Raw genomic sequence first — 13837 nt, forward strand, 5'->3', positions numbered from 1 at the left:
GTGGTGGTGGTGGTGGTGGGGAGTGGAAGGGGGGGGGGGTGTTGTTGGTGGTGGTGGTAGGTGGGTGGGTGGGGTGTCAGCTAGCCACGTGGGTCTCGGGGACCCAATCAGTCCTCGCTTTCAAACGCACACACACACACACATAATCACCTGCTTTGATGTCGTGCGGGATGTGAATGAACACATACAACGTGTGTGTGTGTGTGTGTGTGTGTGTGTGTGTGTGTGCGGGAAGTTTAATCCCCGTATGATATGTCCGCGGGCGGCTCTCTCGCCCACTATTATGTGGACCCGCTGGTCGGCCATGAGGAGGAGGAGATGTTCCCGAGCAGATTGGCCGCCCCAGCCGCCTCGCTCCCCGCCGCCGGTGTGATGGGCGACTACGTCGATTACCCGCCCTGCAGCTTCGCCCCCGCCAGCCCGCCCCTCTTCGCCAACCCCTGGGTCCGGGCGCCACCGCCACACTCCCTCTCCGGCGGCGGCGGCGGCGGCGGCGGGGGCGGCGGCGGCGGATGCGGCGGCCTCTACCGCCCTTACCCCCAGCAGCCGCCGCACCTGCGAGCCGACGCGAGGTTCGTCCGCTCCTGCTGGCTGGAGCCGCTGGTGGCCGGACCGTTGTCCCTGCACGGCTTCCCCGGCGGCGGGCCCGGCCCCGGCGCGAGACACCTGGCCGCCAAGCCCGGGAGCGTGGCGGCGGCGGCGGCGGCGGCGGCGGCGGCGGCGGCCCCGCCCCGTGGGGGCGAGAGCGCCAGCTCCGCCGGGGGTCGACGCTTCACCGACTACCTGTACGGATCCCCGCCCGACACCGTCTCGCAGTGTCTCCCGGTGTCCCCGCCGGTGGCGGACAACTTGCAGGCGGCCAAGAGGCAGGAGGACGCGGAGGAAGTCGATCCGAGTGAGTACCGCACCGGGGGTCAGGGGGTTACCGGCTGTGAGCCGGTGCCTGAGTGAATCTGTATGTGTGATTTTGTCTGTGCGTATGAATAGGTGTCTGTGTTTGCGTGTGTGAATACGTGTGTGTGTGTGTGTGTGTGTGTGTGTGATTTTTGCCTGTGTGATGTGTGTGTGTGAGAGAGAGAGTGAATGTGTATGTGTGATTTTATGTGTGTGTGGGTGTGTATATGGGTGTGAATGTGTGTGTGGGTGTTTGTATCTGCGAGTGTGTGTGAATGAATATGTATGTGTGATTGTGTATGTGCGTGAATATGTATATGTGTGTGTGAATATGTGAGCGTGTGAGTGAATATGTATGTGTGATCGTGTATGTGTGTGAATATGTATGTGTGTGTGTGAATATGTGAGCGTGTGTGAGTGAATATGTATGTGTGATCGTGTATGTGTGTGAATATGTATGTGTGTGTGTGTGTGTGTGTGTGTGTGTGTGTGTGAATATGTGAGTGTGTGTGAGTGAATATGTATGTGTGACCGTGTATGTGTGTGAATATGTGTGTGTGTGTGAATATGTGAGTGTGTGTGAGTGAATATGTATGTGTGATCGTGTATGTGTGTGAATATGTATGTGTGTGTGTGTGAATATGTATGTGTGTGTGAATATGTTTGTGTGTGTGAGTGAATATGTATGTGTGATCGTGTATGTGTGTGAATATGTATCTGTGTGTGAATATGTGAGTGTGTGTGAGTGAATATGTATGTGTGATCGTGTATGTGTGTGAATATGTATGTGTGTGTGTGTGAACATGTCTCTGAGTGTGTGTGAATTTGTGAGTGTGTATGTGGATACGTATGTGTGTGTGCACATGTCTCTGAGTGTGTATGAATATGTGTGTGTCTGTGTGTGAATATATGAGTCTGCATGTGTGAATATGTGAGTGTGCCTGTGTGTGTATGAATATGTGTGTGTGAGAGAGAGAGAGAGGTGAGTGAGTTTGTGTGAGTGTGTCTGTGTGAGAGTGTGTGAGTGAGTGTGTGAGAGTGTAAATGTGAGTGCGTGTGTGACAATGTGAGTGCCTGCAGGCGTGAATGTGTCTGAGTGTGCGTGTGAGAGAGAGAAAGAGAAAAATAGCACATATGTGTGAAAGAGAGTACGTGTGTGTGACTGAGTCTGGTGTGTGACTGAATGTGTGTGTGTGTATGTGTATAAATATATACAGCTGGGAGCAAGATTAGAGAAATACCCCACAAACAGTCATATTTACCTTTACATTCTGTACAGTGTGTAATTGTTAGCCCAAGGATGGAGTGGAGTTGGTAACAAGAATGGGAGACAGATATCCACACACACACACACACACACACAAACACACATAAACACACAAGCACACACACACATGCACACACACACTCATACACACCCTTACATACACTCTCACATGGACACACAGACACACACATAAACACACAAGCACACACACACATACATACACACATACAGACACACACACACACTCGCACACACCCTTACATACACTCTCACACAGACACACAGACAAGCACACTCACACACTCACACACTTACACACACACACAGAATTCCCGAATAAAGACAGTCCACTGAAATACTCAGTGAAAGAAAAGAAAGATCACTGACACTTTGCATTATTGTCCTGTACAACCCTTAGTACTTGCTAGCTGCTCCAAACGAGTTCAGAACAGGCAATGAGCTGTTTGCAAAGAGGGTGGGAGGACAGAGGGAGAACTCACAGACCGGTAATGCCCAGAATTAGAGGCAGTTGTATAGGGAGTGGGGGGATGGTGGAGAGACAGGGAGAGTGAGAGACAGAGACAGAGATAGACTGGGAGGGCCAACAAGAGACAGAGAGAGAGAGAGAGATGTTGGGGTGGAAACAGAGAGAGAAACACAGACATGCATAGAAAGAGACAGAGGTACAGAGGTAGGAAGAGACAGAGACAGGAATGGAGGCTGATGGAGGCAGAGATACGGAGGGGGAAAGGCACATGTGGAGAGACAGAGATTGAGAGAGAGACAGAGAGACAAGGAAAGACAGGGAAAGAGATACAGGCACTCAGAGACAGAGAGCAAGAGACAGAGAGGGAGACAGAGATACATACAGAGACAGAGAAAGAGAGACAGACAGAGAGAGAGAGAGAAACAGGCATACAGAGAGGGAGAGAGAGTGGGACAGAGAGAGACTGAAAGAGAGAGAGAGAGAGACTCAGACATACAGAGAGTGGGACAGAGAGAGACAGACATACAGAGAGACAAGGAGAGACAGAGAAAATAAAAGAGAGGCAGAGAAAGAGAGAAAGGGAGGGAGGTAAAATGAAAGGGAGGGGCAGGGAAATGGGGAGAAAGAGAAAAAAAATCCATAATCCGTGTAGAAGCATTCTCTAGATAATTATCAATTATTAGGAATAAGGTTCTACTCAGAACAAGACTAGCTAAACAGTCATGTATTTTTTTAATATAGACTGTAAAGATAATTTTTTTTGATTTCTAAGAAAAATAGTGTCTCGTAAAAAGAAAGTTGGTTTTGATGAGGAGGTAATGCATCCAATTCCTAACATTCTATCACCGACCACTGTGAAGTGGAGAGACTTCAATCTGCCTATTTCATTAAGTTAAGAATCCCTATTGTAAGCTCCGCAGCACGTGGGGTTGTAATGTAACTGGTAAAATAAGCTTATAAAATCAGGTCAGGAAATATTCCCCGATTTGTGTATTTAAAAATGAACAAATTGGGGAGAGATGTTTTACAGAGAGAGAGAGAGTGAAGGAGTGGGGTGGGGGGGGCGCGTGGGGGGGTTGGGTGGGGGGGGTGCGGATGAATAAACCGACAGGCATAGGCACAGGGCACAGGCAGACAGAGGAAGATGTGCAAAGGAACGTGGAAAGGGGAAGACAGAGGCAGAAAGGGAGACAAGGAGAGAAAGAGAGACAGGGAGTGAGAAACACAGAGAGAGAGAGAGAGAGACAAAGAGAAATGGAGGAACAGAGGGGTACGGGTAGAGAAAGAGGGACAGGGAGAGAAAAACAGAGAGAAATGGAGACAGAAATGTACAGAGCCATAAAAACAGACACAAACAGAGAGAGAAAGAGATTGAGAAACAGCGAGAGGCAGAAAGAGAGAGAGGGAGTGAGTTTTAGAGAGAGAGAGAGAGAGAGAGAGTGATAAAGATAAATCGAGGAAAGGGGGGCATGGGAAGAGAAAGGGGGTCAGAGAGAGAACAAAAAAGAGAGATAGGGAGAGAAAGTTAGAGAGAGAGATAGAGACAGAAATTTACAGAGAGATAGAGACAGAAATTTACAGAGAGATAGAGACAGAAATTTACAGAGAGATAGAGAGAGAGAGAGATTTACATAGAGATAGAGAAATTTTCAGAGAGAGAGAGACAGAAATTTACAGAGCGAGAGAAAACAGAGGGACTGACAGAAAGGGGAAGAAAGACAATGAATGAGAAACAACAAGAAGTAGAGAGAGAGAGAGACAAAGAGAAATCGAGGAACAGAGGGGTAAAGGAAGAGAAGGGGGGGGGGGGCGGAGAGAGAAATTTACAGAGAAAGGTAGAGAGAGAAATTTACAGAGAGGTAGAGAGAGAAATTTACAGAGAGGTAGAAAGAGAAATTTACAGAGAGAGGTAGAGAGATAAATTTACAGAGAGATATAGAGAGAGAGATTTACAGAGAGATAGAGAAATTTTCAGAAAGAGAAAGAGACAGGAATTTAGAGAGAGAGATAGAGACAGAAATTTACAGAAAGAGAGACAAGGAGTGAGAAACATCGAGAGAGAGAGGGAGATAAAGAGGAATCGAGGAAGATTGGTGTACAGGAAAAGAAAGGGGGGCAGAGAGAGAAATTTATAGAGATAGAAAAACAGAGACAGACAGAGTCAGGGAGTGAGAAGCACAGAGAGAGAGAGAGAGAGAGAAAGAGAAATCGATGAGCAGAGGGGTACAGGATAAGAAAGTGGGACAGAAGAGAGAGAGAGTAACAGAGAGAGATAGAGTGAAAAACTGAGATAGATGGGGAGAGAAATTTACAGAGAGGTGGAGACAGAAATTTACAGAGAAAAACAGAGAGAGACACGGAGAGAAAGAGAGAGAGAGTGCGAAAGAGAGAGAGAGAGAGAGAGAGAGACGAAGATAAATCGAGGAGCAGAGGGGTACAGGAAGAGAAAGGGGGTGAGAGAGAGAAATTTACAGAGTGAAAAAAATAGAGAGACAGAGTAAAAAAGAGACACGGAGAAAGAGAGAGACAGGGAGTGAGAAACAGGGAGAGAGAGAAATTTTCAGAGCGAAAAAAACGAGGGATGGAGAGGGAGAGAGAGAGGGAGTGAGAAAAAGGGAGAGAGAGAAACTTACAGAGGGAATAAAGGAGAGACAGAGAGAGAGAGAGAGGGAGTGAGAAACAGGGAGAGAGAAATTTACAGAGCGAAAAAAGGAGACAGAGAGAGAGAGGGGGTGAGAAACAGGGAGAGAGAGAGAAATTTACAGAGCGAAAAAAGGAGACAGAGAGAGAGACAAGGAGTGAGAAACAGGGAGAGCGAGAGAAATTTACAGAGCGAAAAAAGGAGAGACAGAAAGGGAGAGGGAGTGAGAGACAGAGAGAGAGAGAGAGACAAAGAGAAATCGAGGACCCGAAGGGTACAGTAAGAGAAAGGGGGACAAAGAGAGAAATTTACAGTGCGAAAAAAGGAGAGACAGAGAGAGAAAGACAGAGGGGGAGTGGGAAACAGAGAGAGAGAGAGAGAGACAAAGAGAAATCGAGGACCCGAAGGCTACAGGGGGAGAAAGGGGACAGAGAGAGAAAGAAACAATCAGAGAGGTAGGGACAGAGAGATACAGACACACACATAGATCCAGACAAAAGAGAAAAAGGTGGAAATTTTGGCTAGTTTGAGGCGCATTAAACCTTCACCGCCGGTTGCTCCCTGAGAGATAATTGAAAGAGGAGAATTTCTCTCCCCCCCACCACCCCAACCGTCACCCCCCCCCCCCCCACACACACACACACACCCTGCGCCTGTGCAGTTTTCGGGGGTTGCTTTATGTTAAAGATTGCGGTGTCCATACAAACCCTCTGTCTCCCAACCACCCCCCACTCTCCTCTCTCAGAGTATAAACACACGAGGGAAGCAAGTGAGTGGATTGGGGGCGGTGGTGGGGTGTGGGGGGTGGGGGCACTTCTGACGCTGATTTTTTTTTTTCTCTCTCTTTCACTACACCCTCGTTACAGGCAGCCAGGCGGCGAGTTGGATACACGCCCGGTCGGCCCGCAAGAAACGGTGCCCTTACTCGAAGTATCAGACGCTGGAACTGGAGAAGGAATTTCTCTTCAACATGTACCTAACCCGGGACCGACGGTACGAAGTGGCTCGCCTCTTAAACCTGACCGAGCGGCAGGTGAAAATCTGGTTTCAGAACCGGAGGATGAAAGTTAAAAAGCTAAACAAGGGGAAGGTTGAGAAACCGTAGCCGATAAACCGATAGACAAATATATATATATATATATATATATAGACTAATCTATATGAAAAACAAACACAGCAATTGTCACACAGAGAATGAGCTGAGATAGTTACACACGAAACTCGCCTCTCTTAAGAGCGAACAAGAAACTTGAGACTCGGCTCCCTTCTGTATTATAGGGAGCGAAAATAGCCCAGATAATATTCCACTTTCTTTCCCAGGGTTTGTGCTGCGGGGAGGTGGGGTTAGGGGGGGTGGGGGGTGCTGGGCGGTTGTGGGGTGGGGGGTGGTGGGTGGTGGGTGGTGGAACCGACGCAGTTTGGGGTGGAAGGGAGTAGGTGGGGTGGCGGGGAGCCAAGCCAACAAGGCTGAGCACATTTCACGCCGACTCTCGGAGGGGAGGCTCACTCGAATGTCATTGCTCAGGCCAGAACGAGGTGTACATTTTTTTTTTTATAGACGGCCTTTTCTATATGCTGCGCGTCGTTATGCAATGTATAGGATCTGTACAGTGGATATTGTGCGTGTCACGGCTGTTTTTATTTGTGTGTGGGTGTGTGTGTGGGTGGGTGTGTGTTGAGCGAGTGTGAGTGTGTGTGTGTGTATATAAATAAAGATCGAGTTAGATCTTCCTTGCCCGTCTGATCTATTTAGAAATCGTGTAACTGCCGCTGTATCTTTTCTGTTTTGTGTGTGTGTGTGTGTGTGTGTGTGTGTGTGGGTGTGGGTGTGGGTGTGTGTGTGTGTGTGTGTGGGTGTGTGATGATGATGTTTCTCGAATTTCGATTGTGGTCCTTGGAATATTTAAATACATTTTTGGGATTCAGTTCCCAACCCACAAAAAAAGCCTATTTTGTCGCCTCGTTTGTTCTTGAAATAAAATAAACGATATATATATATATATATATATATATATATAAATGAGTTTGAGGATACGCACACACACACAGACACACACACAAAACAGTCCCATCCTCCTACTGAGAGGGTGGATCTTCCGCGTTGTAACAACAACAGCAAAAAAAAAAGAGGAGATTGAGACGCATGAAGAGATTCGTTTCACCTCCTTGAAGGGGCGAAAGGAGTTAGCGGGGTGGGGGGTGGTGGGAGAGGGGCGTAAGTTTCAAGTGTGTGTGTGTGCGTGACAGGCCTGAAAAATAGCTCTCTCTCTCTCTCTTTTAATTTTTGAAATTAATACGGCATAAGCAAAGCACAAAGCTGTCCTGAGACCTGGACAGAGGTCAGACTGACTCACAGTGAAACACAGCCATTCAATGCAACTGCAATTTTCCTTGTTAATTATCCAATCCAGCCTTTACATTCCACCTCCCCCACCACCCCCACGCCTCTCTCCCACCTCCCCCAACTGTCTCCAATAGTGTCGGACAAATCCACGTCTTCCTCCCCGTGTTATGAACTGAATGGAAATTAACTGTTCGAAAAAAATAAACTTCATATTATGTGCCCCGGCAGTCGTCACCTCTCTCTCTGTGTGTGTGTGTGTGTCTCTCTATCTATCTTTTTGTTTCCGTCTCTCTCGCTCGCTCGCTCTCTGTCTCTCTCTCTCTCTCTCTCTCTGTCTCTCTCGCTCTCTCTCTCTGTTCCTCTATTTCTCTGTCTCTGTTATTCTCTCTCTCTCTCTTATTCTCTCTCTCTGTCTCTCGCTCTTTCTCTCTCTCTACTTCTCTCTCTGCCTGTGTCTCTCCGCTCTGTCTGTCTCTCTATGTCTCTCTCTGTCTCTGTTATTCTCGCTGTCTCTCTCTCCCTCTCTCACTCTCGCTTTCTCTCTCTGTGTGTCTCTGTCTCTGTCTCTCTCTCTCTCTCGATCTCTCTTTGCATCCCTCTGCCCCACCTCCTCTCTCCTCTATCTCTCTGTCTCGCTATTTCTCTCTCTGTCTCTCTCGCTTACTCTCCCTGTCTCTGCCTCTCTGTCTCTCTTTTTCTCTCTCTCTCTATTTCTATCTCTCTGTCCCTTTCGTTGTCTCTCTCTCCCTCTCTCACTCGCGTTCTCTCTCTGCCGCTGACTCTCTCGCCCTCTCTCTATCTCTGTCTCGCAATTTCTCTCTCTGTCTCTACCGTTGACTCCCTCTCCCCTCTCTCTGTTTCTTTCTCTCTCTCTGTCTCCCTCTCTCTCTCTCTGTCTCTATTTCTCTATCTGTCTCTCTCTCTCTCTCTCTCTGTCTGTCTCTCTATCCCTTCCTATGTCTCTCTCCCTCTCTCGGTCTCTATTTCTCTATCTGTCTCTGTCTCTCTCTCTCACTAAATCTTCGGGAAGAAAGAATTTTTTAATGCAAAATTCGGGAAACGCGGTGTTAACGGGGGTGAGGGGGGCGCGTGGGGGAAGTAGGGTGTGGGGGTTGATGAGAGAATATCACCCCAGTGCCGCCCTAAGTGAGATTTCCCGAGCAAAGCTTTCACATTGAGCCAGGAGCTAGGTGCTTTTTAATTGATTGATGACCATGTGCAATTAGATAGACCTGTAGCTAGATAGATAGGCAGGCACTTAGAAAGACACAAAGTAGATAAATGTTAATTCCTGATTGGACGATTATAGATAAATATTGTAGGCTGGATATTCGGGATTGGATAGGTAACATGTGTTCCTACATTCGGGGCTAAATGAATAGGGAATGAATGTCCCTACACATATCTGCTATGAATGAGGAAACTAAGAGAAAATGTGTGTGTGTGTGATGGTACATGTGTGTGTTTGTGTCTGTCTGTGTGATTGTGTGTGTGTGGGCACGTGTGCATAATGGTGTGTGTGTCTCTGTGTCAGTGAGTGTGTGTGAGTATGCATGTACATGTGAGTTTGTGTGTGTGTGTGTGCGTTTTTGTGCCTGTATGATTGTGTGTGTGTGTGTGTGTGTGTGTATATGTATGTGTGGATGTGTGTGTGTGTGTGTATATGTATGTGTGAATGTGTGTGTGCATATGTGCATGTGAGTGAGTGTGTGAATGAGTGTGTAAGTGTATGTGAGTGCGTTTGAACTTGTGTGTGTGAATGTGTTTCTGTGTGTGTGAGTGTATATGTGAGTGAATGTGTGCATGAGTTTATGAGTATGTGTGTGTGAGTGTGAGAGTGTGAGTGTGAGTGTGTGAGTGAGTGTGTGAGTGAGTGTGTGTGTGTGTGTGAGTGAGTATGTGTGAGTGTGAGCACGTGAGTGAGTGAGTGAATGTATGAGTATGTGTGTGTGTTTAAGTGAGAGTGTGAGTGTTTGTGTGTGTGTGTGTGAGTGAGTGTGTGTGTGTGAGTGAATGTATGAGTGTGTGTGTGTGTATGTGTGTGAAAGTGTGAGTAAGTGTGTGAGTGTGAGTGTGTCAGTATGTGTGTGTGAGTGTGAATGTGTGAGTATGTGAGTGTGAGTGAGTGAATGTATGAATGTGTATGTGTTTGTGTGCAAGTGAATGTGTGAGTGAGTGTGAGTGTGTGTGTGTGTGAGTGTGAGTGTGTATGTGAGTGAGTGTGTGATTGAGTGAATGTATGAGTGTGTGAGTGTGTGTAACTGAATGTGCAAGTGAATGATTGAGTGAGTGTGGGTGAGTGTTTGAGTATGAGTGTGAGTGTGTATGTGAGTGAGTGTGTGACTGAGTGAATGTATGAGTGTGTGTGTGAGTGAGTGTGTGAGTGTGTGAGTGTGTGTGTGAGTGTGAGTATGTGAGTGAGTGTGTGATTGTGTGTGTGTGTGAGTGTGTGTGTGAGTATGAGTGAGTGTGTGATTGAGTGAATGTATGAGTGTGTGTGTGTATAAGTGAGTGTGTGAGTGAGTGTGTGAGTGTGAGTGTGTGGGTGTGTGTGAGTGTGTGTGTTTGAGTATGTGTGTGTGAGTGTGTGTGTGTGTGAGTGAGGGTGTGATTGAGTGAATGTATGAGTGTGTGTGTGTGTGTGTGTAAGTGAATGTGTGAGTGAGTGTGTGAGTGTGAGTGTGTGAGTGTGAGTGTGTGAGTATGTGTGGATATGTGTCCGTTTTACTTTCACAAGCATTTCTCCACGCAGCGGCTTCCTGGAAATGCAGCTGAGCCAGGAGACAAAGCTGAGCCATTTGCAAGTTGACCAGCGGTAGCGAGATGCGAAAAGGAAATTACCACATTAATCCGATGCGGTAATGGGAGTGAAATTTTGAATAGGTTTGGGGAGGAGTCGTGATTTTGGAATCTGCGGACCATCAGAAGCAGCCCTTGGTGTTCAGTTTTATTTTTATATTTCTTTGGTGGCAGGGTCTGCATTTGTGGATGCTTAACTTTGATGGACAGTGAATGTTGTCATGGTCCACCTCCTACTTCTCGAAATCTGTGGTTGTGTGTGTGTGTGTGTGTGTGTGTGTCTGTGTCAGTTTTTGTCTATGTGAGTGTGTGAATGTGTGAAAGACTGTGTTTGTGTGTGTGTGTGAATGTGTGTGTGTGTTTGTGTGCTTGTGTTTGTGTGTGTGCATGTGTGAGTTAATGTGTAAGTATATGTGTGTGTGAGGGAGAGAGTGTGTGTATGTCTGTCTCTGTGTGTGTGTGTGAATATGTTTATGTCTGTGTGTGTGTGTGTCTGGATGCTCAGAGGGAGTGTGTGTGTGTGTGTGTGTCTGTGTGGGTGTTGAGAGGGAGTATGTGTGTGTGTGTGTGTGTGGATGTTGAGGGTGTGTGTGTATGTTGAGGGTGTGTGTGTGTCTATGTTGAGAGGGAGAGAGGGAATATGTGTGTGCCTGTCTGTGTGTTGATGTTGAGGGTGTGTGTGTGTGGATGTCGAGAGTGTGTGTATGTGGATGTTGAGAGTGTGTTTGTGTGTCTAGGTTGAGAGGGAGAGAGAGTGTGTGTGTGTATGTGGATGTTGAGAGTGTGTTTGTGTGTCTATGTTGAGAGGGAGAGAGAGAAAGTATGTATGTGTGTATGTGGATGTTGAGAGTGTTTTTGTGTGTCTATGTTGAGAGGGAGAGAGAGAGTGTGTGTTTGTATGTGTGTGTGTGTGTGTGTGGAAGTTGAGAGTGTGTTTGTGACTATGTTGAGAGGGGGAGAGAGAGAGTGGGTGTGCGTGTGTGGATGTTGAGAGGGAGAGTGAATGTGTGTGTATGTGGATGTTGAGAGTGTGTTTGTGTGTCTATGTTCAGAGGGAGAGAGAGTGTGTGTGAGTGTGTGTGGATGTTGAAAGTGTGTTTGTGTGTCTATGTTGAGAGGGAGAGAGAGTGTGTGTGTGTGTGTGGATGATGAGAGTGTGTGTGTCTATGTTGAGAGGGATAGAGAGAGAGAGAGAGATAGCATGTGTGTGTGTGTGTGGATGTTGAGGGGGAGAGTATGTGTCTGTGTGTGTGTGTGTGTGTGTGTGTGTGGATGTTGAGAGTGTGTTTGTGTGTCTATGTTGAGAGGGGGAGAGAGAGAGGGTGTGTGTGTATGTGTGTGTGGATGTTGAGGGGGAGAGTGTGTGTGTGTGTGTGTGTGGATGTTGAGAGGGGAGAGTGTGTGTCTGTGTGTGTGTGGATGTTGAGAGGACAGAGAGTGTGTGTGCGTGTGTGGATGTTGAGGGGGAGAGAGAATATGTCTATGTGTGTGTGTGGATGTTGAGGGGGAGAGTGTGTGAGTGTGTGTGTGTTTTGAGGGGGAGAGTTTGTCTGTGTGTGTGTGTGTGTGTGTGTGTGGATGTTGAGGGGGAGGGTGTGTGAGTGTGTGTGTGTGTTTTGAGGGGAAGAGTGTATGAGTGTGTGTGTGCTTTGAGGGGGAGTGTGTGTGTGTGTGTGTTTTGAGGGGGAGTGTGTGTGTGTGTTTTGAGGGAGAGAGTGTGTGTGTGTGTGTGTGTGTGTGTGTGTTTTGAGGGGGCGTGTTTGTGTGTGTATGTTTTGAGGGGGAGTGTGTGTGTGCGTGTTTTGAGGGGGAGTGTGTGTGTGTGTGTGTTTTGAGGGGGAGTGTGTGTGTGTGTGTGTTTTGAGGGGGAGTGTGTGTGTGTGTGTTTTGAGGGGGAGAGTGTGTGTATGTGTGTGTTTTGAGGGGGAGTGTGTGTGTGTGTGTGTGTGTTTTGTGGGGGAGTGTGTGTGTGTGTGTTTTGAGGGGGAGTGTGTGTGTGTGTGTGTGTGTGTTTTGAGGGGGAGTGTGTGTGTGTGTATGTTTTGAGGGGGAGTGCGTGTGTGTGTGTTTTGAGGGGGAGAGTGTGTGTGTGTGTGTGTGTGTGTGTGTGTGTGTGTGTTTTGAGGGGGAGTGTGTGTGTGTGTGTGTGTGTTTTGAGGGGGAGTGTGTGTGTGTGTATGTTTTGAGGGGGAGTGCGTGTGTGTGTGTTTTGAGGGGGAGAGTGTGTGTATGTGTATTTTGAGGGGGAGAGTGTGTGTGTGTGTGTGTGTGTGAATGTTGAGGGGGTGAGTGTAGCTAAGCAAATACATTTAATTTCGTACATTGAGCCTATTTCGTCCCCCCCACGCACCCCCCCACCCCCCACGCCCCCACCCCGTTCCCCCACCCCCCCTCCCCTCCCCACCAACCCGAGTTGGAGGTGACCGAGCTGACATAATGGAACTTAACCTCACCCAGCTAGACAGGCCGGTTAAACAGCAGCCACATGAAAAGCACCCCAGTCCCAGTATTACATACCCTGCCCTTCAATCCCCGCCCCCTCCCTCTCCACCCCCACCGCTATCCCTCTCCACCCCCCACCCCCACCCCTCCACAACCCTCACCAGGAAAAAAAAAATAGGTGGGGGCGAACCTAAGAAAAGATTGTCAGGTCAATTAAAGCCAAAGTTAGGTTTTCAGTCAAATACTCGCTCCTCGTCCTTCCTTGTCCAAAGATTCCTTTCGCCACCCTATCTCCTCCCTTGCCGACCCCCACCCCCCCACACCGCTCACCACCCACCATATCCCCCCCCCCTCCCCATTTATTTCTCTCCTCATTCAGTCCGCAGCTCTCCTTTTGGAGTTGGAGAGGTGGGGTGAGATGGTGCTGGGTTGGCGGGGGTGGGGGGTGGGGGGTGGGGGGGGGGGGGTGGGGGTTGGGCGGCCTGGTGGGTGGGGGGTGGGGGGGGGGTGGGGAGGGTGGGAGGGGAATGAAACCATCTTGCTTAATTTCGTTCAGGAAGTTTTAAGGTAATGAGCACATTTATATTCTGAATTGCCGAGAGAGAGAGAGAGAGAGAGAGATAGAGAGATAGTGAGAGAAACACTGGCTAGCTTCCGTGAGCTATTGTAAGCATTTACAACCCTAATAGCATCCCACGGCTGTGTGTGAGACAGGGCATAAAGAGCACCAAAAGAGAAGGGCTAGACGTCTGATTTGAATTGCTTTATGGTTTTATTGATGGTAGGGGCCACGCTCAGTCTCCTAAATTGGATTTAGGGCCCTTGTTTTTGTTTATTCTCCATTCAGACAGGAGACCTGAATGAAATAGAGGAGAGAGCTACGTGAGGGAAGATTCGGTGGTTTGTTTACCTGGGTTAAAGGGAGAGTATTGTGCGTTTGGCTGAGATGAGAGAGAGAGAGAG

At 48.0% G+C, this 13837-nt stretch overlaps 1 protein-coding gene across 1 annotated transcript; it reads left to right on the forward strand.

Annotated features, from left to right (window-relative positions):
* The first annotated feature begins 252 nt into the window (after nt 1-252).
* Nucleotides 253-6394, forward strand: LOC121273389 (homeobox protein Hox-C9-like). Its single transcript, XM_041180568.1, has 2 exons — nt 253-895; nt 6156-6394. Exons 1-2 carry the CDS (start codon nt 253-255, stop codon nt 6392-6394), a joined length of 882 nt encoding a protein of 293 aa, XP_041036502.1.
* Nucleotides 6395-13837: the final 7443 nt, after the last annotated feature.

This window comes from Carcharodon carcharias, chromosome Y (genome assembly GCF_017639515.1).
Source record: "Carcharodon carcharias isolate sCarCar2 chromosome Y, sCarCar2.pri, whole genome shotgun sequence".
Classification (NCBI taxonomy): domain Eukaryota; kingdom Metazoa; phylum Chordata; class Chondrichthyes; order Lamniformes; family Lamnidae; genus Carcharodon; species Carcharodon carcharias.